Source organism: Trichosurus vulpecula, chromosome 2 (assembly GCF_011100635.1).
Source record: "Trichosurus vulpecula isolate mTriVul1 chromosome 2, mTriVul1.pri, whole genome shotgun sequence".
NCBI lineage: Eukaryota > Metazoa > Chordata > Mammalia > Diprotodontia > Phalangeridae > Trichosurus > Trichosurus vulpecula.
This window is the reverse complement of record NC_050574.1, coordinates 9,377,261-9,401,530: the sequence shown is the minus strand read 5'-3', so window position 1 is coordinate 9,401,530 and position 24,270 is coordinate 9,377,261. Positions and strand designations below refer to the sequence as shown.

At 54.4% G+C, this 24,270-nt stretch overlaps 3 protein-coding genes across 5 annotated transcripts; 2 read left to right on the top strand and 1 right to left on the bottom strand.

Annotated features, from left to right (window-relative positions):
- Nucleotides 1-3,765: 3,765 nt before the first annotated feature.
- Nucleotides 3,766-5,812, bottom strand: TMEM190 (transmembrane protein 190). The gene is made up of 5 exons (XM_036743270.1): nucleotides 5,652-5,812; nucleotides 5,522-5,557; nucleotides 5,102-5,227; nucleotides 4,471-4,555; nucleotides 3,766-4,070 (listed from the first exon to the last, which is right to left on the bottom strand). Exons 1-5 carry the CDS (start codon nucleotides 5,707-5,709, stop codon nucleotides 3,809-3,811), a joined length of 567 nt encoding a protein of 188 aa, XP_036599165.1. The 5' UTR covers nucleotides 5,710-5,812; the 3' UTR covers nucleotides 3,766-3,808.
- Nucleotides 5,813-10,912: 5,100 nt separating this feature from the next.
- Nucleotides 10,913-15,438, top strand: IL11 (interleukin 11). 3 transcript variants are annotated; one of them, XM_036746774.1, is made up of 5 exons: nucleotides 10,913-10,919; nucleotides 12,487-12,680; nucleotides 13,583-13,669; nucleotides 13,747-13,908; nucleotides 14,726-15,438. In XM_036746774.1, the coding sequence occupies exons 1-5, from the start codon at nucleotides 10,913-10,915 to the stop codon at nucleotides 14,894-14,896; spliced, it is 621 nt and encodes a 206-aa protein (XP_036602669.1). In that variant the 3' UTR covers nucleotides 14,897-15,438. The 3 variants fall into 3 exon arrangements, with proteins under 3 accessions (XP_036602669.1, XP_036602671.1, XP_036602670.1); XM_036746776.1 differs by lacking the exons at nucleotides 10,913-10,919; nucleotides 12,487-12,680 and adding an exon at nucleotides 12,731-12,817; XM_036746775.1 differs by lacking the exons at nucleotides 10,913-10,919; nucleotides 12,487-12,680 and adding an exon at nucleotides 13,168-13,209 and having other exon boundaries at nucleotides 14,726-15,407.
- Nucleotides 15,439-17,147: 1,709 nt separating this feature from the next.
- Nucleotides 17,148-22,363, top strand: FAM71E2 (family with sequence similarity 71 member E2). The gene is made up of 13 exons (XM_036743236.1): nucleotides 17,148-17,324; nucleotides 17,457-17,608; nucleotides 17,756-17,910; nucleotides 17,999-18,227; nucleotides 18,650-18,677; nucleotides 18,858-18,880; nucleotides 18,973-19,055; nucleotides 19,257-19,312; nucleotides 19,397-19,461; nucleotides 19,594-19,961; nucleotides 20,291-21,749; nucleotides 21,985-22,061; nucleotides 22,233-22,363. Exons 1-11 carry the CDS (start codon nucleotides 17,300-17,302, stop codon nucleotides 21,342-21,344), a joined length of 2,238 nt encoding a protein of 745 aa, XP_036599131.1. The 5' UTR covers nucleotides 17,148-17,299; the 3' UTR covers nucleotides 21,345-21,749; nucleotides 21,985-22,061; nucleotides 22,233-22,363.
- Nucleotides 22,364-24,270: the final 1,907 nt, after the last annotated feature.

Here is a 24,270-nt window from a genome sequence, read left to right as displayed (position 1 = left end):
CATATATACATATACACACACGTACATATATACATATACACACACACATACATATACACATACACACACACACGTATACATACATATATATATTTGGAAATGCTGCAATCCCTTTGACTTTCCTTCCCTTCCCTCAAGCCCCTCCTACTGCTGTCTCCCCCTCAAGCTGTGCTGTGCCCAGCCATGTATTCTGTCTCCCTCCATCTCTGTCTCTCCATCTCCGTCTCCGTCTCTGTGTGTCTCTGTCTATCTCTGTCTCTGTCTCTCTCTATCTCTTTCTCTGTCTCTGTGTTTCTCCATCAATCTCCCTCTGTCTCTCTCTCCATCTCTGTCTCTGTCTCTGTGTCTCTCCGTCTATCTCCCTCAGTCTCTGTCTCTCTCCATCTCTGCCTTCCTATCCTTCTCTTTCATCCAACTCTCTTTCACCCGCCCCTTTCTCTGCCCAATCCCATTCTGTATCTCTCTTCTTTTATTTTTTCCTCATCTCGTTTTTCCCCATCCAGCACCTGGCACATAGTAGGTACTTCATATTTCTTCTCCCCCCATTCTCTCTTTTCCCCCATTCCATTTTTTCCCTCAATCATCACCTTCTTGGCGGGGAGGGAGGGATGCCAGAAGTGGAGTATATCTGCACATCCCTGCTCCGTGAGGGGTCTGGGGCTCTGGCTGGCACACTCACAATGTTCTCTCTCCAGCAGGTGCCACACCCAAATCTAGATGGAATGGCAGAGACTGAAGTGACCCCAGTGCCAGAGAAGAGCCCCCCTCTCCCTCAGAGACTTGGTTCCCTGCTCCCACCTCCTCCCCACTGTCTCCTCCCTTCTTCCCTATCAGTTGGCCTCTGGATAAACACTCCCATCTTGACCTGGACTCCAGTGTTTGTATCTTTGGGCACCTTTGGGAACCAGTTTAAGAACCCAGGGTGTGGGGGGAACCTCGCTCTTTCCAACTTTCAGCACCAGGGAGACTTAGCCTTCACTGGAGCTCCAAGAGCTAGGGCTGGGGTCCCTCTAATAATCGGACCTGGAGAGATGAAGGGAGGGCCAGGCCCCTTCTCTAAATGCCCTCCCCTTCCTTCTCCCCACTCTGGTCCCCTGTTGGTAGACAGGGACTCCACCATCCAGGAGTGGTGAAGCCAACTATGGCTGCCTCTCTTATTCTTCCGCATGCCCTTGCTGGATCTGATCTTCTTTAGGACTGATCATGGCAGAGTAAAGAGAGGACTGGATATGTAGTCACATGATTTAAGTCCAAACCCTGGTTCCGCCATGTTCTGTGTGACTGTAAACAAACCCCTTATTCTCCTGGGCTGCCCTGTATATGAAATAAGGGTATTAGGTGAATACCTCCTCTGGCCCTCTCTGCTTTGAATCTAGGATCCCAGGACCATGAGGCCAAGTAACACCTGAGGCTCTGTCTTTGCATCCCCTGTAATCTCTGAGCACCTTCATAGCGGAGCTGGGGGATGCTAGAGAAGCTGAGGGAACTCCCAGGACCAGAGATTCTGACATCATGGATTTCTCGTGGTCTGGACAAAGAACAAGCGTGAGGAGCCAGAAGGGAGGCTGGCCCCACATTGGATGAAACGTCTCAAACGTGAAATTCTGATGACCCAGAGGGATGTCTCTGAGGAAAGGATGGGAGCGCCACCTAGAGACAGATGTGGATGCACAGAAAGCCCTCGGGAGAGCTCACGCCTCTAAGAAGACGTGTACAAAAGACTGATGAGGGCATGTAACCGAAGACGCAAGCCCAGATGAGGCACGGTCCTGTTAGAATGATATCAGAGGGCCAGAGGCCGACAAAGGACTCTAGGGGCATTGTTGTGTCTGATTTTGTGACCCCATTTGCGGTTTTCTGGGTAAACATAACAGAGTGGTTCCACATTTCCTTCTGCAGCTCATTTTACAGATGAGGAAACTGAGGCAAACAGGGTGATGTGACTTGCCCTCGGTGAAGCTAGTAAGTGCCTGAGGCTGGATTTGAACTTAGGAAGATGAGTTTTCCTGACTCCAGGCCTGGTGCTCTATCCACTGAACCACCTTGCTGCCCCTGGGCAGCAGGATAAGAACAACAAATAAGGAAGAACCAGTGGTCAGTGTCTCTGGGACCAGGTATACATGAGTGCATGGATGACAGGGAACTGAATTACTAGATGGACTCCTGCTTGGCTTTCTTCTTTACTTTCAGGAAGGAAAGATCAGAGAGTGTTAGGTAGGGAAGATCTCTGAGCACAGTTAAGACAGACTGTGGCTGCTCTTGCTGTGGGTTAAAGGCCCATCACCCAGATGAATGACATCCTCTTTGGGTCCTGAGGAAACCAGCATATTGCTCAGATCAGTCCTGGGTCATAGGAGTTAACAGAGACCCAGAAAGGTGGCATAAGCCTGGAGATGGGCAGGTGCCCGCAGCGCTTCCCAAAAGGGAAGGATTCTTCAGACTGTAGGCCAGGGAGGGACAAAATTCAACCAAGGGGGTTGTTGTGAGCAAGCAGCAGATTCACAATCTCCTTCCAGTTCTGGCTGGGGCCTTTGGAGGCAGCCTTCATTCTCTGGGGGTCAGCTTGGTGATGGTGATCCTCGTGGGTGGGCTCTGCTGCTAGCAAAAATACTGGGCCCATTTCCATGACCTAGGCAGCATCTAAAGGAGAGCTCATATGAAATCAACTCAGGAGACCAGCATGGCAGAGTGGATGGCACTGTCCTTGGAGAGAGGAAGACTCAGTTGGGAGACCTGCCTGCTGGTGCATGCACAGGGTTTGTGGCCCCAGCCACTTAACTTCTTGGTACCCTGCTCAGCTCTTGGAAGCTTCTAAGTCACAGAGCTGTCTTCCATCTGCATCAGATGAAGTTTCCTTGCTGTTGATTTCCTTACACCAAGGAAACCACAAGTTTAGTTGGGGTAGGGGCTGGAATAGTGCCTGAGGAGGGGGCCAGGGAAGAAGAAAAAAAAAGACTTAAGGTTCTTAGTGGACCGCAAACACAAGAAACTAGGATGATACGGAAGCCACCGAAACTAGAGCACTCTTAGGCAGCATGGAGAAAGGCTTAGTGTCCAGGACTAGGGAAATCAAGGTCTTGCCTGCTTCTGGCCCTGTTTTAGACCAGCTCTGGAACTATGCTCTTCCTCCTAGGTGCTGCCCAGAACTCTGGCCACAGTAGTCAGAGAAGGACTTGGATGTTTAGCCTGGAGAAAAGGAGGCTAAGTTAAAGTATTTGAAGGGCTGTCATATAGAAGAAGGATTAGCTTAGTTCTACCTGGCCCACCCCAAGCAGTGGATCCAAGTCCCAAAAGCAGATTTCAGCTTCCTAAGAGTGGACCAGAGTGGAATAAGCTGCCTCTGGGGGTAGTGAGCTCTCTCTCCCTAGAGGGTTTCAAGGAAGAGCTGGATGGCCATGTGGAGTAGTAAAGATTACTCTTGTTTACGTCTGGGTAGGTTGGACTAGATGCCTCGGAGGTCCCTTTGAGCTCTGAGAAGGGTCTGCTAATGCCCAGTGAGTCCTCAGTCAACCCTCTGACCCCTTTTGCCCCAGTCCCTGGGGGTGTCTGGCTGCCCAGGAGACCGTTCCCCGGAGCAATTGGGCCTAGCGAGGTCCAAGGAGCATCTCTCAGTGCCGCCATGTCCTTCCTGCACCCTGTCCAGTCTAGAACTCTCTCCGATAGCCCTGGAGCTAGCTGTGGCCAAGGGAGGCCCCTGCCTGGAGCCCTGCAATAGCCCACAAGCACAGGCATGTACCAGGGTCAGGCCAAAAATTAAGGCAAGAGGGGCTTTGACCAAGGCTATATTTTTTCAGGGGGCATGGTGCCCCTATCCTTCATCATCCTCATCCCCTCCTTCATCCTCTTCTTCCTCTTCCATCTCGGTGCCTTCCATGGCCTCTGTGGCATCATCGCTAGACGGCTGAGGCCCGCCTCCATCGGCTGCTAGAAGAGGAGACTTCTCCTTCTTCTTGAAGGATAAGGAATGAGAGGAAATGTTGGAGAATTTCCGGGAGACTTTTGGTTTCTTTATGTCATTCAAGCGGCCTGGCAGCTTCAGATTCTTATATAGGCCCCGGCGTTTGGCCCACCTGGAGGAAGAGATGATCAGGTAGTCAGTCAACCAATCAGCTATCACTAGTGGCCCCTATTGCTACAGTCCTTGAGAGCTGGCAAAATGGATTCATTACTATTCCTATCTCACAGAGGGAGGGACTGAGGCTCAGAGAGGGTTCATAGACTGCTAGGATCACAGCTTGAGAGCTAGAAGGGAATCAAAACCCATGAACAGTTGGAGAATCCCAGCCTGCCAGAGCCTGAGAGATGAGGACCCCAGAGTCCCTCCAGCCCCCTCACTGGCGGGGCAGAGATGAGGTCCACACAGGAGAAGGGGCTAGCTCAAAGTCAAGAGAAGAGTGGGGATCCAGGCCCAGGTCCCCTGGCTCCAAGCCCCATTCCCTTTGAACTCAAGCCCCAAATCTGGCCCCTCACCAGAAGAAACAGATGAGAAAGATGAGTATGACCAGGCCAGCACACGTTAAGCTCAAAGTCCACAGGTGTTTTTTTCGCATGTTCTCTGGAGAGGAGAAGGCAGGCGGGCAGAGGTGCCAGACCCGGCTGTCTGGGACCCCTCAGCCAGTTCTGCATCCAGGGACCCAGCCCACCTACGCCTTGGCGGGGATCAAGCCCCACTTCACCCCCTGGGGGGACTCAGCCCCCCTTCACCCCACTGAGAGGACCCAGCCCACTTCATCCCCTCGGGACCCAGCCTTGATTCACCCCTCTGAGAGGACCCAGCCTGCCCCTTTGACCCCCTGGAGGATCCCAGCCCCGATTCATCTCCCCTGAGAAGACCCAGCCCAACTATGCCTGGGGGGACCCAGCCCCAATTCACCCCCCTGAGAGGGCCCAGCCCACCTAGCCCTGGGATCCCAGGCCTCTGGGGAGGCCCCCTCTCTTGTCTCACTTGACTGCCTAGCCATCAGTCATCCTCAAGGAACCATACGCCTAGCCTTTGTTCCCTGTCCAAGTGGGGGGACCCAGAAATCTGGGCTTCCCAGAATGAAAACCTTCAGGCCCCCATTGCCCAGACCACAGCAGCCCCTAGAATGTGTTCACCTACCGTCAGGCCTCTGGTGGTAACAGATCCCTTCTTGATAACAGCAGCGCAGCCGAAGGCACAGGTTTGGGTTTTCAATGGCCGCCTGACCCCCACATGGTGCCCTGTCCCACACATCCCCTTCGCAGCCTATGGGAGGGAATGGGGACCAAACATCCTGGATCCCTCCTCCCACAGGGATTCAGGGGTCTTGAGCCCCAACATCCTCTAGATTGGGAACCTATAAATCCTAATCTCTAGCCAGAGCCCTTATTGGGGAACTAGGTGTCACAAATCTCTAGCCTACTCTTTTATTGAGGACCCCAGTATCTTGATCCCCAGCCCCCTCCTCCCTCAAGGCCCTGGGCACAATGATATACACAGCCTTCTCCTCCCTCAGGAACCCAGGAGCACAGATCTCCAGTCAGTCCTCATCCAACTCACTCCACGGGTAGAAGAAACCTTGGATTCCATTCCCATCTGGAAGAGAAGAGGGGAGCCCTGTTTGGGGGGGGAGGCAGAGTCAGGAGCCTCCTAGTTTCCAGCCTCTCCCCCAGCACCCCCTCCCCCTCACCAGCTCTGCTCATCACCAGCAGCAGGAGTCTGAGGGCAGGGATGGCAGCAGCCACCATGATACCCCCAGGATCCCTCAACTCAGGCTACTAGTCCCCTGACCTCGGGGGTCTCTGGGGATCCTCCCCTTTGGTAACCCGAGCAACTATCCTCACCCCGCCCCAGGCCCCAAGAGTCTAGAATCTTATAGCTAGGGTGGGTCTCTCCATGACTACCAGTGTCGATGAGGGTGGGGCCTCTGGGGGCTCAGTACCCCCAGCCCCATCTTATTATAGGCTGCTGCCCTTCCCTCACCCTAAGCTCCATGCCTCTGTGGGCTGTGCCCTGGGTCTGAAACATGCTCCCTCCTGGCCACCACCTCTTGCAATCTCTACCTTCTTCTGAGTTCTGATCGAGTGCAACCTCTGACCTGAAGTCCTTCTTCACCCGACACCTCCTAGTGGGAGGAATGGCCTTATATTTAGGATCTGAGGTCTGAGATCAGCACTGGACAGATGAGGAAACGGAAGCCTGAGACAAGATAAAGAATTGATTTGCCCGAGGCCTCAGAGCAAGTAGTGAGTGTCAGAAACAGGATTTGAACTTGGTCCTCTGGACTGCAGATCCAGTACATCTCTCCTCAACTGCAGACCTGTCTCTCCTGACAGAATCTAAGCTCCTTGAGGGCAGGCACTATGTAAGTTCAGCCTTTAAATCCCCAGTGCCTAGCCCAACATCTAGTTGGTGATTGAGAAATGCTTGTTGACTGATTGGAATTTGGAGAAGACATGACATAAGAGCAGCGGCAGAGGATATAGAGAGGGGTGCACAGCCTCAGAGGAGCAGGGCGGGGATCCCTCTGCCTGGAGCCAGGCCCCCATGACTGGGGCGACCTCAGTGAGTGTGTGTGATAAGTATGTGTGTCCATGTGTGCATGTGTATATGTGATGAGTGTGTGTGATGAGTGTACATGTGTGTGTGATGAATGTGTGTATGCATGTGTATATGTGTGATGAGTGTCTGTGTATGATGAGTATGGAGTGTGTGTATGTGTGTTGTGTGTGTATACGCTTGTGTGATAAGGGTCTGTGTATGAGTGTGTAATGAGTGTGTGTGATGAGTGTGTGTGTATGTGTGATGAGTGCCTGTGTGTGATGAGTGTGTGATGAGTGTCTGTGTATGATAAGAGTGTGATGAGTGTGTGTATGATGAGTGTGTATGGAGTATGTGTACGTGTATGTATGTGTGATGAGTATGTGTGTATGAGTGTGTGTGTATGTGTATGTGTATTGAGTATGTGTATATGATAAGTGTGTGTGATGAGTGCATGTGTCTATGTGATGAGTATGTGTGTGTGTGTGTGTGTGTGTGTGTGTGTGTGTGTGTGTGTGTGTGTGTGTGTGTGTGTGTAGCCAGTATCCCTTAGGGAAGAGGGTCTAGGAGCTCCAAATGCCTGCTCTTTCGGAGTCCAGGGGCAGGGAAAAGTAGTCCACAGGAGAGTGGAGGAGGATCAGGCAAGGTACCCGGTTTTGTAGGAGTGGAGGCAGCTGAGGCCCTGAGGGAAGAGGAGGCTAGGGCTCAGGATGCCAGGTTCCCTAACAGAAAAGGAATAGGAGCCATTGCCGCTTAAGGGAGGGAGCTGGATACTCAGGACACCCGGCTACCTGAGATAAATGGAGGCTGAGGGATTAGAGAGAGAGCCTGGTTTTCTGAGCGAAGAGGTGGATGAGGGCTCAGGATACCAAGGTTCTTGAGGGGGCTTGGAGGATCAGGATGCTAAGGTCCCTGAGAGAAGGAGGCTCAGGAAATAGGGTGCAAATATCCTTGAGGGGGGAAAGGGCTGGGAACTCAGAATGCCTGGGTCCTTGAGAAAGGAAGGGACTTGGGATCAGAATACCCGGGTCTTTGTGGGAGTGGGGGGCTGAGGCATCAGCATGCTGGGGAGTTGGGACTCCTGGCTTCCCAGAGGAGAAGAGGTTGGAGGTTCAAGCTCCTTGGGACCTTTGAGGGGCTAGACAGCTGGGCTTCAAGATGCCTGGCTCCCTGAAAAGATGAGGAATCCAGAAAACACCTGGGCTTGTTCAGTGTGACTGGCGGTAACTGCCCCCCACAGTAAACATGTGGGCTGAGGGGCCAGAATCTCCGTCAGAGATGACACAGGTCAGGTTGGAGGGGGTTGGGGGGGGGGGTCATTGGTCAGGCTGGGAAAGAGCTAAGACCTAGCCTCAGCCGCGGCCACTGCATTTCCTGTGTCAACATCATTCCGGGCCAACTTCCCATTCCTGGGATTCTTTTCAGATCAATGAGGGGGTGGGGGTCTGGGGGCGGGCTCCCTGTGGGGCTGGGCCCTCCGTCACTGACCCACACCACTAATGACAGGCTGCCGGCCCGTCACCCTCTCCCTGGCCCAGACGGCCCCCCGCAGCCTCAGCCGGCAGACACCACCACACCACGGGGCCGCCTGCAGAGCTGAGCTCACAGCCCACCCCACCTAGGGAGCCCCCCAGACCACCCCGCCGCCCAGGCCGCCTTCCTGTCTCCCTGGGTCTCTGTCTTTCTGTTTTTCCCTAGCTCGGCTTCCCTTTTCATTTCTGTCTCTAGCTGTCTGCCTTTTTCGGTTCTGGTTTCTCATTCACTCCATTTGTCCCTGTCTCTGTGTCTGCCTCCCAGTTTTTCTCCCTTCCCTTGATCCCCGGTCACTTTCTTGCCCATCCCCTCACATCTTCCTGACACATTCCTCGAGAATGGTACCCATGTTTCTCCCCCTCTAGCCCCTGGGCCAGGAGTCAGGAGCCCTGGCTTCCAGCCCCAGCCCCTCACACCCACTCTCTGTAAAGTGAGGGCATTGGAGTGGATGATTTCTAAGGTTTCCCCTCTGTAAAAGGGTCCCATAGGATTCCTCTATCTGTAAGCATTGTTCTGAAGCCTTAGACATTCTCAGGTCCAGGATATCCCTTCCTCTGACTCCAGTGGTCGGTGCCAAGTCTCTGATCACTGACCCTCCCCTTCCCAGCCCTTCCCTTCTGATTCTGGTGTTTACCAGAGCTTCGTGTTGGCTCCTAAAAGGACAAGGCCTGTGGTCCTAAAGTGTTGGCTTTAGAATATACAAATCTGGGTCCCAAACAGCTGAGGATTCCCCTCCCCCGAAGTCAGTGAATCCCCCTACCCCTGGGCCTGAGTCACTTTGACTACTGACCTGGGGTGGGGGGGATGACATCGACATCAGAGCTGATGCAGCCTCTGGCCCCCCACACTGAGTCACCCCCCCCGGAAACTGTCCCCTGAAGGCTGGAGGCTGGTGGTCAGAACTGGGGGCCTCCCTCCCTGCCTCGGTTTCCCTTTGCAATTGGGGAAGGTAGGGAGGATTTGATCACCTGACCTATGAGATCATGTCCCATGCTGGGGTTCCCTGATGTCATCTTTCCCAGAACCCCCCACAAGGGACACAAATTCCAGCATTCTTCCTCCCCCTCCCCCCTTGCTGTCCATCAGGGACTAGGCAGGGCTGGGCAAGGGGGGCACCCAAACAACTCTGGTGCCCCCCAAGCTTTCTGGCCCCCTTCGCAGTTGGGGCCATCAGACTCCTTTTCTCTCTCTGACTCTGGGTGGGTCTCTCCATCAACGCTCTAATGCTTCTGTCTCTCCCTGCTTTCTTTTGGTCACTGGGTTTGGCTCAGTCAGACTTGCTGGTGTCTTGTCTCCTCTCTCTTTTTCAGTCCCCTTCATAGCATCTTTCTTGATGCCTGGGTTTCTGCCCATCTTCCTCTCTGGGACTTTAAATTTACCAGCCTTACTTAGGCTGCTTCTCAGTCTCTTGTCTTTTCTCTCTCAGACTCTCTTAATCTCTGTCTCAGAATTCCCAGGATCTCTGCCTCCCTCCATTTCTCTCAGCAGCTCTGTCTATACCTCCCAGTTTCTCTCTTGCTCTGGATCTCAGTCTCTTTTGTCTTCACCTCACTGTCTCCTGCTGACTTCCTATTATTGGGCTCCATATCTTGGTCTCCATCTCATCTCTGACCTTCCATCTCTGCCTCCATCTTGGAAGGGTTTCTCTTCTCTTCTTTGTCTCTACCCTGGTGTCTCTGAGTCTCTACATCTGTGTGGGGGTGGGGGTGGGGGTCTCAGATGCTGCCATCTGTCTCTCATTTAGTCTGTCCATCTCTGAACATCTCTAGGTCTCCTATGGTCTTTCTGTCTCTCCATCTCTGTTTCCAAAGCTCTAGGTCTTCCCCACTCCCATCTCCAGCTCAGTGTCTTTGTACCTCTGTGGGCCCCTTGGTACTCATCTCTCCATCCCTGCCCCTACGTCTCTCCACCTGGTCTGGCTTCCTCCTCATCTCTGTCTCTGGCAGTCCTGGGCATTTATGTGTCCTGGCCAGCCTCTTCTTCTCTCTGTGTACATCTCACTTCAATCTCTAAGCTCTTCTGTCTCAGTGTCTCTTTTCCCCACAATGGCCCATTGTCTCTGTGTCTCTCTATCTCTTTCCCTTCTGTTCTCCATCTACCTCAGTCTTCCTTGGTCTGTTCTCTCCAATGTGTCTGGGCAGCTCCCTCCCTCCCATTCCCAGCTCTGTGTCTCTCAATGCTTCAGTGTGTCTCTTCCCACCATCTTCTCCCCTAGTGTCCTCACTGTCTCTGGCTCAGTGGTGGGAGGGAGGGAATGATGATGAGCTCAGTGGGTCCCCTTCGGGCCCCCCATGTATCACAGCTCAGCCTCCCCCCCTTCTCCCTCCTCCCCCCTGCTCCTGCTCAGGCCGGGCCGGGGCTGGGGCTGGGGAGAGTGAGTCAGGATGTGTCAGGCTCCCCTCCCTCCCCCCTCCTTCCCTCCCCTCCCGAGCGGGCGGTGGCTAGGCCCTGGCCCCTGCCCCAGCCCCTACCCGGCTGAGCCTGGTCCCAGCCCCCTATATAACCCCCCGGCCTCACTCACATACTCCTTTACTCCCCAACTCTCTCTCTCTCTCCTTCTCTCACACTCCCTCCCTCTCTCTCTTTCTCTCTCACACACACACACACTCCCTCTTCTCTCTCTCTCTCTCTCTCTCTCTCTCTCACACACACACACACACACACACACACACACACACACACAGGCAATCCAACCCAACACGCTGCCACATGCCTCCCCCCACCTCGATCTGGCCTGCCTGACCCCAGGGTCCCCTGATACCAAAGTGAGGCTCACTGGGCTGACCTGGCCAGGGAGGGGTTAAGACCAAGATACCCCCTCCCCACCCGTCCCTGGGGACGGAGCCCGGAGCCCAACCCCAGCCTGAGTTTGGGGATATGGACAGTAAGTTCCCTCAAGTTCATAGGGAGTGGGGCAGAGGGAGGGAGAAAGGGAGGGACCCTGGGCAGAGGGTGGAAAGCACACAGAGAGGGAGAATCAAAGAGAGGGAGTCAGAGAGGGGTGGAGAGAGACAGGCTAGAGGGAGATGAATGAATGAGATAGAGAAGAGTGAAGCCGGAGACACGGAGACAGGTACAGAAAGGTGAAAGAAAAAAGTGGAAGGCCTAATGGGAGCAGGCAAGGAAGAGGGAGAGAGAAACTGAGAGGTGAAGGGAGAGAGACAGAGATTGATGCAGGGAGGAAGGGAGACCCAGGAAGGACCCTGGGATGTAGGGAGACCCAGAGCCAAGAGAAGGTGGAGAGAGGAAGAGGGCACAGGCAGCAAAACAGATATAAGGAGACCCCGACAGCAGAGCAAGGCACAGAGAGCAGAGGCCAGAGGAGCTGGAGAAAAGTGGCCAGTCACCCAGCGAAGACAGAGACAGACCCAAGGAGGCCCAGCCAGAAAGACCCAGAGATAGAGCAGAGAGAATCAGGGTGACAGGGAAAGGGGAGGAGATGGGAGGGGAAGGAGGCTGGGCTGTGGGGGAGCCTCTGATTGGCTACATTGGGCATGAGGGGGTGGGGGTTCCCCCAGGGCTGAGCCTAGGGCTAGGGAATGGGAGTGGGGGGGGAGTCCCAGGTTCTGTTTCTTCCCACTTTCTAGCTGTCCCTCTCACTAGGTGTCTCTCAGGTCTCCCAGTTCTGTCTCAGTAGCTCGGTCCCTTTACCTTTCCACGACCTTGACTTGGACCTGCTGGCTTTTGCCCTATCTCTGGGTCTAGCCTCTCGATCTCCGTCTCTGTCAGTTGCGTGTCTCGTATTCCGTATTAGTTTGGTCTGTCAGTTTCTCGCCTCTATCTCCCTCTCTTCTTCAGTCTTTCTATGTGCCCATGTCTCTGAGTTTCTGCCTCCCGCGTCTCTTTCTCCCAGCGTCTGTCTCCCCACTTTTCTGCGCCTCTCCTACGGTGTGTGGAGGCAGCTGAGCCCGCGCCTCGGGCTGTTGAGGGGGGCGGGCGCCGGGCCGCTGCCCCCGCAGTCTGTGTCTAGGGCCCGGGCCGGGGGTGGGACTCGGGCAGAGACAGAGACACAGAGAGACAGGGAGACAGGAATAATCAGAAACAGAGACAGACACCGGGAGATCTTGCTCCCGACTGGATCTCCCCGCTGGTCCTGGATTCCTGGGGGGCCAGGGGTGTGGGTGTCTGCGGATTGGGGGGAGCGGGGGGCAGGTCGTGGCCTGCGCCTCCCCACCCCCCCACCGCCTTAGGGCCGGGATTCCGGCGTCCGGGGGCGGAGGGAGACGCCCGGCCCGTCTGCTTGCCCCGGGCCGCGTCTGCTCTGCTGGGCGGGGCCCCTGCCTTCGAGGGAGGAGGGGAGGAAGCCTGATCCCCAGTCCTCCCCCTCAGGGCCCCAGCTTCCACCGCCCCCCCCCCCCCCGCCCTAGCTCCAAAGTCCCAGGAGTCCTGGTTGCCCTCTCCTGATCTCTGCCTTTCCCCCATCTCTCCCCGTGGCTGTTTCCTTCCCCCAGGTTTGTGCCGCGTAGTCCTGGCCGTGCTAAGCCTGTGGCCCAGCCGAGCTGGGGCCTCAGCACCCCCACTGCCACCTGGGTCTCCCCGGGGCGCCCCTGTCCCCGGCCCAGGGGAATCCCGAGCTGAGCTGGACAGCGCCGTGCTCCTCACCCGGGGGCTGCTGCGAGACACCCGGCAGCTAGCGGCTCAGCTGGTGAGACCCCGCCCCCTTTCTCTTCTCTCCTCCCCTCCTCTACCCTCCCCATCTCTGCTTGCCTAGGAAAGAAAGCAGGAGGCCCCGAGACCCAGAGAGGTGGGGCGGGAGACACAGAGACACCCAGAGACTGAGAGGTGGGTCGGCAAACGCAAAAGAAGAGCTAGACAGGGGGAGGAAGAGAGACAGACACAGCGAGGCAGACGCAGACGCAGAGAGAGAGAGAGAGAGAGAGAAGAGAAGAGAAGAGAAGAGAAGAGAAGAGAAGAGAAGAGAAGAGAAGAGGAGGGGAGGGGAGGAGAGAGACAGAGACAGAGAGACAGAGAAGGGGAGGGGGAGGGAGAGCGAGAGCGAGAGAGAGAGAGAGAGAGAGAGAGAGGAGAGAGACTGCGTTTGAGGGTGGTATCCCAGGGCCAGAGTTAGGCAGACAGAAACAGGTTGCCAAGGAAACACTCAAGGACCGAGAGGCAGAGCTGAGGTGGCCAGAGAGGAGCGGAAGAGGAGGATGGGAAGCCAGTGAGACACGCAGGTGGGTGAGGAGCCTGTGGAGCCGTTTAGGAACAGAGATGGAGAACCAGAGATGGCTGCTTGGTTGGCAGAAAAGCGAGACAAGTGGGGAGAGACTAAAAAGCAGGGAGAGACAGAAAGGGATGAGTGGGGAGAGTGTGGAAGAGATGCTGCAGAAAGATGCTGGGGGTGGGGGGAGACCTAGCGATTGAGACACAGACAAACAGAAGCTAGGGGAGGGTAGAGAGTCAGCTGGAAGAGCCTTGCAAAGGCAGATGGGGAGGTAGGGTGCCAGTGGGAGGCAGAGGAGATGAGAGGGGTATCCTGAATCAGGAACGATGAGGGAGAGGGTCCCCAACGATCCCCCTCCTCATTTCCTTCCTACCCCCCCCCAGAAAGCCAAATTCCCAGCAGAGGGAGACCACAGCTTGGATTCCTTGCCGACTCCTGGGATGAGCTTTGGGGCAATGGGGGCCCTGCAGGTAAGTAGGCTCAAATAAGAATGAGGGGGGTCGGAGCCAGGATAAAGGCCGCTGACAGTGTGTCCCCCCTCCACAAGCTCCCCAGTGTGCTGACCCGCTTGCGGACTGACCTTCTCTGCTACCTCTGGCATGTACACTGGCTCCGACGAGCAGGGGGCCCAGCCCTTCGGAGCCTGGATCCGGAGCTGGGGGCTTTGCAAGTTCGACTGGACCGTCTGCTCAAGAGGCTGCAAGTCTTGGTAGGGCCCAGGGACCCCTATGCAGCCCCTTTGACAGCCTGGGACAGAGGGAGGTTCCAGGGACCTGGCTCACCCTCACCTCAGACCCAAAGAACATGATTCCAAAGGATCTCAGGCCATACTGCCCCCACCCTTAGCAGGGCCCCTTATCCCAGGCCTGAGACCAGAGGCCTAGAGCTGCAATCAGGAACCTGAGATTACTGACCCTAGAGACCCTCATCAATGACCCACCCTGATTCTCAGGAACATGAACCCGTAGACCCAAGAATCTTCTTGGCCCTTGAGAGAGTATACCCTTGAATCTCCAACCCAGGCCTGGAGACCATAAACCCAGGGAAGCCCCTCTTGAGCCCCTAAACCATGGACTTGTGGACCCCTGGTCTAGTCTTTGAGACCCCTTAGCCCTCTGGCTTAGGGACCAGAGGCAGTGACCCCAGAGGTCTGAGACCCTGGGGGTTCCTCTGACTCAGGTCCTATGCCTGGGAAGTTGGGAACCACTAACCAAGGATATGAAGTCACAAACCTAAAAACCCTCCATCCCCCATCGCCAGCCATTCTAGATCTTGAGATCATAGACCCAGGCATCCCCGACCCTGAAAGTATGGAACCGGTTACCTCTACCCCAGGAGGCTGACAGTGGATGCAGGCATTCCTAACTCAGAACCCAGTAAATATGTCCTAGGGGACCCTCCAGTTTCCAGGCTTAAAACCAGAGAACAGGAAATCCTGATCCCAGGGCCCTATGAGGCCTTCCCCCCACCCCAAACAAATCCCTGTCTTTTGGCTTGTTGACCTGTGTTCATTCTTTTCCTCACAGATGGCTCGTTTTGCTCTGCCTAAGCCTCCACCGGAGGCCCCAGCACCACCTCTGGCCCCACCAGGGTCAGCCTGGGGGGGAATCCAGGCAGCCCACGCTGTGCTGGGGGGGCTCCACCTCACCCTGGACTGGGCTGTCAGGGGCTTGCTGCTGCTGAAGGCTCGGCTCTGACCTCCCCCAAGGGGAGAGGAGAAGTTTGGGCCTTGATGTGGGGGTCTGGGCCTCCCTTAATACCCTCCTTTATTTATTTATTTATTGGGGGCTCAGAGAGTGGGGTCCCAAGGGAGCCTGAGGCTCTCCAGAGCTGGGCCCATATGCTCTGGGCCCCCTCAGAGTAGTCCCCCCCTTCCCTTTCCACCCCTTCCACACCCCAACTTTACAGGACCTTGGACAGCAATGCCTTCTCTTTATAACTATTTATTGGGAGGATGCTGGGGTCCCTGAGACGGGAGGAGGCAGGCCCCCCCTGTGGGCCCCTGCGAGGGGAGAGGCTCCGACGTCTTGATGGCTGAGAGGGGTCAGCCTCCCCTCTCTGGTCTCCTGTTCCTTGCCCACCTCTAAGTTATTTAAATTATCACTTTTCTTTGGGCCCTCCAACCAGCCCCAGCCCTAACTTTGGCACCTATTTATTGTACGTATTTCTTCTTGTGTTTTGTACAAAAGAAATGCAAGAGATAAAGTTGGATCAATAAAAATTGGCATCTTCTCTCTAGATTGAGGGATTGGGGTGGGATGCCATCCATCAGCATCTTGGGGGAGGGGGTGAAGTAGACTGGGGGAGGGGTTAAGCAGGCTGGGGGAGGGGCTTAAGCAGACATGGGGAACAGGGGTGAAGCAGACATGGGGGAAGGGGTGAATCAGACGGGGGGAGGGGCTGAAGGGGTGACCCAGATATGGGGGCCACCTTCGCTGACATCATTCTTCAAACCTGGCCTGCGTGCACCTGTATGACTAGGCCAGAAAGGCCCGGGTTAACAACAATGGACAGCTTGAGAGAAGTGCTGGGTGGGCAGGAATTGGTCCTTTATCCAATAGTGGGTGGGAGTGGGTCCAAGAGAGGTAATATTTGAACACATGTCCCTCCTGGCTTCAAATTCGACAGCTTTGGCCCATCGATGATGATGGTCTGGGTGGCAGATTTGGGGCCCCAGCAGGGCCTGATCACTGGGAGCAAGAAGGTGGGGAGGAAGGAGATCCCAGACTAGATCCTGGCACTGAGGATCCAAGGCCTGGCCAGACTATGTCCAGTAGGTCTTCCTGGGATTAAGGATTCAGAAGGACACCTGAGCTCCGCCTAAGCCACCTAGCAGGGCCACTCACCAAAGAACCACAGATGTGCAGAGTTCAGTGGGTTCTCAGGATCAGCTCTAACCCTCTTACTTTGGGGGTGGGGGGTAGAGAAGGCAACCCGGGATAAATGACTTGCAATCTGAGTAAATGTCTGAGGCCATATTTGAACTTGGATCCTCCAGAGTCCAAGCCCAGCTCCCTAACCACTGCAACACTTAGCTGCCAATAACCTAACCCTCTCACTTTCAACGGGAAGCTAGGGGCAGCCTGAGGCCCGCATTTCCAGAGGCAGAGAGCACCTTCTCCCTCGGGAGAATTTCTAGCAGAGAGGGGCCTAGCCTGAAGGCCCCTCTGGGAGGGAAACAACCTGCAGCCTGGGTCTTTGGAGGCCATCTTTAGGGGAGACCAACGTCTCTCTGAGGTTTCCCTGGAAAGCAGAGGAGGGACCTTGAGAGGGAGGCCAGCCTCTTTTGAGGCCCCCAGAGTCACTATTACCACCCCAAGCTCCAGCTCCATTCATCCCTTGCTCAAAAACCTCAGAGGGCCCCCCAGAGCCTTGGGGCTCAGCTTCTCAGTCCCTACAATCCAAGCCCAGATGTCCTCTCCCATTCCTACTCTGGCACCCCTTGAATGGACAATGGTGCCCAGCATTGCTTCCTCCCTGTCCCCTCAGGGCCCAGGTCTCCTGTCTCCCTTTGCCGCATCCAACTTCAAGCCCAGCACCGGGCTCCTGTAATATAATGCACCTGACAGGTGGGCACCCAACTTCAGCCCTAAGACATGCCATAAGTGGCCACCCACCAACAAGAAGTTCTCCTATCAAGCCTAAATAGCCCCATGGTCTTGGCTCTGCTTTCTGGGGTCTAGTCCCTCTAGAGTTCCAGCCCCTCCCATAGCTGAGATGCTATTCTCTGCCCCCGTTCCCCACCCTGCCCTTAGCCTGGTCCTCCTCAGGCCGAACAGCTTTCTTTTGCTCACCTCCTCCTTGCCCACCCCCCCATGGATGGGGTCCAGGGAATGCTGTCTCTCAACTCCCCACTTAGGGCTGGGGGCCCACGAAGTTCCTTGACCCTCCTGACCTGTGAGGTCACAAAGGCAGATTCCCACTTCTTAGCTCAGGGTCCAGGTTCCAGAGAGACGCCAAGCCTGCTGGCCAGCCAGCACTCCCAGAACGCCATGGCCCATCCTCCCCACCCACAGGGAGTATCCTGACACTCCCCTGACAGATCCCCCAGTTCCAGGGGCCCCGATCCTCCTTAGAGACACCCAGATCCACTGGCATCAATGATGCCCCTGGTCTCCTCACCAGGTGAGGTCAAGAGCTAGGAGCCAAGGGGCTTGAGATGCCTGAGTCCCTGGGCAGCTGGAGCTGGTTGTGGGTCAAGGGGTGCATGAGCTCTACCCAGGCCCCACCTCTGCCCTGCTTCCTCCTGGATCTCAGCTGTTCTGCACAGAAGGCTGTTCCTGAATGATGTGGAGCGCTCCTTTCAGCCATGGGTCCCGCTGCTGGGCCATCTGCAGAGAACCATAATGGAGGGCGAGTACCTTCCCCTGGGGCCGCTGCTGCCAATGTTTGAGAGCGACTTCCTGCAGGTGCCCCCTGGGAGGGCAGGGTGGGTGAGATGATAGCTGAGCATTGAAAGCATGGGCTTTTTCCAGTCCTTCCCAAGCAGGCTCTTGGCAGGGGTGGGGAATGGTCCCGGAGGGTGCTTCCCAGCCTCTCTGGCCCACCCTCTGTAGGTGACAAACCGGGGGGAGGCCGTTTTTCTGCACAAGAAGGAGAACCCCGTGACAATGGGTGTGGCATCCTCCACCCCTGGTCTCCTGCTCCCGGACCTTATCCTGCTTGCCCGGCCAGTCGGAAACAAGAGGCACAAGGAACTGGAGCTCACCAGGTAAGCCAGCATGGCCCTGTCCCTGACCTCTAGTTCCCTGGCCCTCTCCTCCTGCACACCTGCCTCCCTCACCCTGTGCTCCCTGCAGGCTGCTGCCCACGCATCTAGCCCGATTGTTCGTCCACAACGTGGCTAGCTGGAGGCTGAAGCTCCGCTTGGCTTCAGGCCGCAGCTTTTACCTGCGACTGGATGCTGACCAGCGGGAGGGCTGCCTCCTTTTCAATCGCTGGAGATACCTGGTCTATCTGCTTCAAGGGCCTGTGCCAGCCTGGGCCCCCCAGGCCCACCACCCCAGGCTGCTGTCCCCAGCCAGCAAGGTGAGGTGTGGAGAGATGCCTGGGACCTTGGCAACTGTAGCCAGCCTAAACTGAGCTCTCTTCCCATTTCCCAGCCCTGCCCCTACCCCAACCCAAGTCCTTGAATTGTGAGGGAGCTAATGCCCTGAATACTGGGATCCCTGAGGGATCGGGGTACCTGGATCCCTTAGAGAAGTGGAGTCTGGGGAGGCCATATGTCTTGTTCCCTTCCAGAGGAGAAGGCTGGGTCCTGAATACTGGGATCCCTGAGGGATCAGGGCCCCTGGATCCCTCAGAAAGGTGAAGGAGGCTTAGTCCCTTCCAGAGGAGGAGGCTGGGGAATTCCAACTGCCAGGTCCCTGAGGGAAGAGGTGTCAGGCAATCTGCTTGCTTGGGCCCATATGGTCTCTCCTCTGTAACCTCTGCTCTTCATTCTCCCCCAGGCCAGGACCCAGAAGATGTACCAAGCTGGTGAGAGAATCTTCTACCTCTGCTTTCCTCCTCCACATCACCCCACTCGCCCATCTCTCCATGCTCTGCATCTCTGTCCCTCCCTGGCTGTCTCTAACTGGGCCTGAGCCAATTTCTGTCTCTGAATGTCTGTGCTCTTGTCTCTCTTGGTCTCTGAGCCTGCTGCCCTTATCTCTACAGGGTCCACAACACTGAAGGCCAAGGTAGTGGGATGGGGGGGCCTGGGCTGGTCCTGGGACAAAACAGTGACATGTCCTGGGCCCTCCTCTGACCGGATGGCTTCCCCCACCTCCAGGAGGTGATGTCGAGAGCAGTTGGTGACTCCTTCCCCTTCATGACCCAGCTGGAGCCCCCAGGCTGGAAAGGAGAAGAGAGAAAGTGGGCCTGGACCCCAGGGTGCCTCAGGGAATAGGGAAAGGGGGGGGTGGGTCTGGTTCCCTGGCAGGGCTAGGGAGGAATGTGATCAATTTGGGGGTAAAGCCATTGGGTCCCTGTGGGCTGGGGCCAAGAGCAGGGCTTCAGGATGCCTAGGCCCTTGAGAGGCTGGGACCCTGGAGTCCGATAGAAGTGCTTCTATAGACCAGGCCATAAACACCCCAGGATGGATACTTCTAGGATGCGAGTGGGAGAGGAAGGTAAGGGACTGGCCTGGATTCCCAGCTCTCTGGCTCCCCCAGGCCTTGCAGGGGCCCTAAGCTGGTCCTGTTTCCCTTCCTCAGGGCAGTCCACTGTCACTATCTGGACCCTCTTCAGCATCATCTCCAGCACCCTGAATCGGCCCAAGGTACTGGGAGGCCCTTGGGCTAGCAGCCAGGAGACTGGGGTCCTTAGGCCTGGGAGGACAGGGGAGGGAGTCAGGGGCTTAGGACACCAGATCCCTGAGGGACTCACAACCTCCTCCCTCTGGTCTCCCCAGGCCTCCAAAGTATCCACCCCAATGACTTCAAGTTCAGGGCCCTCCAGAATGGAGCCCTGTGTGGTTCCCTGCCAGACCTCATCTTCCTGGCTGGGCTCCCGCCGACCGTCCAAGAAAATCTTTCACTCTTCAGACTCTTCAAGCACATACCTGTACTCGGGCTCCCAGGCCCAAATAGGTTTTTCCATGACTTGGGAAAACGTCCACCCACATAGACGTGACTGGTTCAAAAGTCCTAATGTCCTCTCCAATGCCCCGGCCTGGGCCAGCTCCCTCAGCCATGTCTGGGCCCAGCCCCAAGATTTACAGCATGAGGTCCTGCATAAGACTACCACATCTGAAAAGTTCCCAAGGAAAGTACTTTCCAAGTACGTAATGATTTTCCCATCACTGGAGGTATCCAAAGGGAGACCCAGAATAGTGGGTTTGTTGAGGACCCATTCACCTCCAATATGCCTGGAACCTGGTGGGTCCTTGAGAAAAGACAGACTTAAGTAGTGATCTCCCCATCGTTGGAAGTATTCAAAGGCAGTTTGGACTCAGGGATCTCAAAGATCCTTTCCAACTTTGAGATTCTATACTTTTAAGTCATTTGGAAGACACTGCCCTGCCCCCCCCCCGCCCCCCCAACAAGAGTCAGGTGGTGTATATCCTGGAGATATGCCAGCAATAACAGGGGATATGTATGATCTTGTAGTTCCAGGTTGAACTTAAAGCAGGCCAAGGTCATCACAGAGACTGAGGAAGCAGCAGAGTTACCCCATGTGGGGTTTGCACAGCAAGAGGATGAGTCCTTGCTGACTGAAAAGCAGGCCCAGCCCAAGCCCACACCCTACTTGCTAGAACCCTATGAGTCCACCAAAATGTCCCACCTTTCCACCAAGGCCTCACTCTACCCACCCCCTGAGGGCTCACCTGACCATTTTATCAAGGCCCCAGAGCCCTCCCCCTCCCCCAAGGCCCCAGAGCCCTCCCCCTCCCCCAAAGCTCCAGAGCCCTCCCCCTCCCCCAAAGCCCCAGAACCCTCCCCCTCCCCCAAGGCCCCAGAGCCTTCCCCCTCCCCCAAGGTCCAAGAATCCAAGCCCTCCCCCAAGACCCCAGAGCCTTCCCCCTCCCCCAAGGCCCCAGAGCTTTCCCCCTCCCCCAAGATCCAAGAGTCCAAGCCCTCCCCCTCCCCCAAGGTCCAAGAGTCCAAGCCCTCCTCCAAGACCCCAGAGCCCTCCCCCTCCCCCAAGGCTCCAGAGCCTTCCCCCTCCCCCAAGGTCCCAGAGCCCTCCCCCTCTGCCAAGACTCCAGAGCCCTCAGGCTCCACTAAGGCCATACCTGAACAGTCCACCAAAGCCTCCTCCAAACACTCCAAGAAGTCTGCCTTCCACCCATTCACCAAGGCCTTACCTGACCACTTTACCAAGGACTCAAAGGCACACCCCATTAAGGCCTCAGCTGACCCGGCGGTCAAAGCCACAGACATGTCACCCCCTGATCAGTCCCTCGCATCTACTGCTGTCTCACTTGCACTGTCCACTCCAGACTCCACCAACCGCTCAAAGGAGGCCTCACACCTCCTACCAAAACCTCACGCATCTACCAAAACCTCATCCAAACACTCCAAGAAATCTGCATTCCACCTGTTTACCAAAACTTCCTCCAAACTCTCCAAGAAATCCTCATTCCATCCAACTGCCAAGACCTCACCTGACCAGTTGACCAAGGACTCCAAGGCATACCCCATTAAGGCCTCAGCTGATTAGGAGGTCAAGGCCCCAGACAAGTCACCCTCCAATCAGTCCCTCGCATCCACTGCTGTCTCACTTGCACTGTATACTCCAGACTCCACCAACCGCTCAAAGGAGGCCTCACGCTGCCCATCCACCAAGACTTCATCTGATCAGTCCAAGAAGACCTCAAAAGCCCCCTCCAACAAAGCCTCCCCCAGAGCCTTGTCCTAACCACTCCACAGAACTTCACCCCATCAGTGCAGAATTGCTTCATCTTACCCATCCACAAAGGCCTCAGGCCATACCAGGCTCATGAATCCTGGCCAGTCCAATGTGCCAGAGGAGACTTTTGTCCCCCACCCCATACCAGGGAGCTCTCTACCCACAGGCTCTAGAACTCACCCAACAGACATTCCAGGGTCAGATTCCGACCTCCAGGTAAGAAAATCCAAAGTTCTAAGCCTCTGTCCCTTGCTTCCTCAAGGTCCCGAGTATCCCTCATAATTCCTCCTAGAACTCTAGGCATCCCTTCCCTCCAATGCTCATTTGTCTCTGAGACCAAATCATCTCTCCCCAAACCCCTATCTCCTTCAGAGAGCAGGACATCCTTGTTCCTAATGCCATCCTCTTTAAGGACTCAGTGACCTAGCTCCAGCTCCCCTCTTTCTCTCAGGCCCTCCAGACTACCCAAGCTCACACCCAGGACCCACAACCTCTGTGAAAGACTCCATGGTAGGATCCTGAGTTAAGGTAATGAGTGTCCTGATCCTGGAGCCAAGTTTCCATCTCCTTTAGCCTCTCAGACTCAGATGTCCAGTCTTTCGGCCCCTTTACTCCCTCCCACATCCAGGCCAACGGATCTGTTCTCCCTGAAGGCCTAGGCAACCAGACCCCTTCACTCTCACCCTCCTTTCCATGTAGGTTCCTTGGTGTTGAGGAGATGCCTCTTCTCCTCCTACCCCATTAGAAGAAAAGACCCAAAGATGCTCTTGGCCTGAAGTGTATTTGGGACCTATGGCCCCAGATCGACCTATTAAAAGTCTGTGAATGAGAGAAAATTGTATATCCATGTGTGTCTCTATCTCCTCCAACTCCTACCCAAGTATGTGTATGTCTGTGTGTGTGTGTGTGTGTGTGTGTGTGTGTGTGTGTGAACAGTTACATTTCCCATAAACACCAAGGGCAGCTACACCTTTGCCAGGCCTTGACTGGGCCTAGGCCATGTGGAATAGCAATAAGAACTGTGAAAAATGATTATTTCTCTCATATTAATAACTAACTATTGACTCCAAACCAAGGTTTTCCCCCTTTTCTACTTCCTCATCCAGAAATCAACCAGTGTAGGAAATCTTAGGCAAAGATTTATCCGGGCCAAGATCTGATCAGACAGTAAAAGAAATTCTAAGTTTAGGCTAACAGGTACATTCCTGTTCATTGTGTTTACTCAGGTCTCGGAAAATGTGGCTCCTCCCTTTTGTCAGACAGATGACATCGAAATAGTTAAGTCTCTTTGACCAAGATTTGGGTGACCCAAGTCGAGTACTCCAAGACCCTCATTGTAATATAGCCCACCCTCACATGATAATATTCATTTTCTCATGAATTGTTAACCAGTCAGAGTTGATTGGCACCCTCAGGAACACCTGTTCTTCCATGGGCATATAAACCATGAGCCTCCTGCCATGAATGGTCTTTGGACTAAGAGAGATGGCCAAATGACCATTCTTTTACTAATAAAAGTGCTGACCTTATTAATAAAATGATTAAATTACCCAGAAGCTAGGTCTCTGGAACTTTTTTAAACATCACAGAACAGTGGACCTGTAATTTAGAGGCTTGGATTCAGGACTTGAACATTGATGATTTAGACATAAAGACTGCTATTATAAGCAAATTAGGGGAGCACAAAAATTTTTACCTGTCAGTTTTGTGGATAAAGGAAGAATTTATGACCAAACAAGATACAGAGAGCATTATGGGATGTCAAATTGATAATTTTGATTAAATTTAAAAGTTTTTTACATAAACAAAACCAATGCAGCCAAGATCAAAAAGAAAGCAGGAAACTGGAGAAAAAATTACAATATTTCTCTGATAAAGTTCTTATTTTTTGAACATATAGAGAACGGAGTCAAATTTATAAGAATGAGTCATTTCCCAATTGATAAATGGTCAAAGGATATGAACAAGCAGCTTTCAGAAGAAAAAAAATCAAACTGTCTATAGCCATATTAAAAAATGCTCTAAATCACTATGTGGTACCACCTCAGACCTGCTGGAGGGGATGAGTGAAAAATAGGTACGCTAGTGAAATGCTGTGGAGTGGCGAACTGGTCCAACCATTCTGGAGAATAATTCGGAACTATGCCAGAGGGCTATAAAACTGTGCATACCCTTTGACCCAGCAATACCACTACTAGGTCTGTATTCCAAAGAGGTCAAAGAAAAAGGAAAAGGACCTATAAGTACAAAAATGTTTATAGTAGCTCTTTTTGTGGTGGCAAAGAATTAGAAATTGAAGAGATGACCATCAATTGGGGAATGGCAATATGGCTGGTTGTTGTCCTTCTTCTCAAAGAGGACTAAAATAATATCACTATGTCAGGGTCAAGTACAGTGCATCCTACTGTGGCTAATCAGACCAAAACAAACTTGGAAGGCTCTCCCACAGGCTGAGCACAAACAGTACATGTGAATATTTGGAGTGGACATGTCTCTAAATTGGCACATCTGACATTTCTTTTGAGCTGTTTCAATTCTGCTTTGCTTATAGAGCACAGAGCCTTCTCTGATGTGGGCACACCATGCTGGGTGGTCCTGTGCCAGTATCTCCCATGTCTTACAACTGATACCAAAGTTCTTCAGAGAGACCTTAACAGTGTCCTTGTATCACTTCTTCTGACCTCCATGTGAGCACCTGCCTTGTGTGAGTTCCCCATAAAAAAGCCTTTTAGGGAAA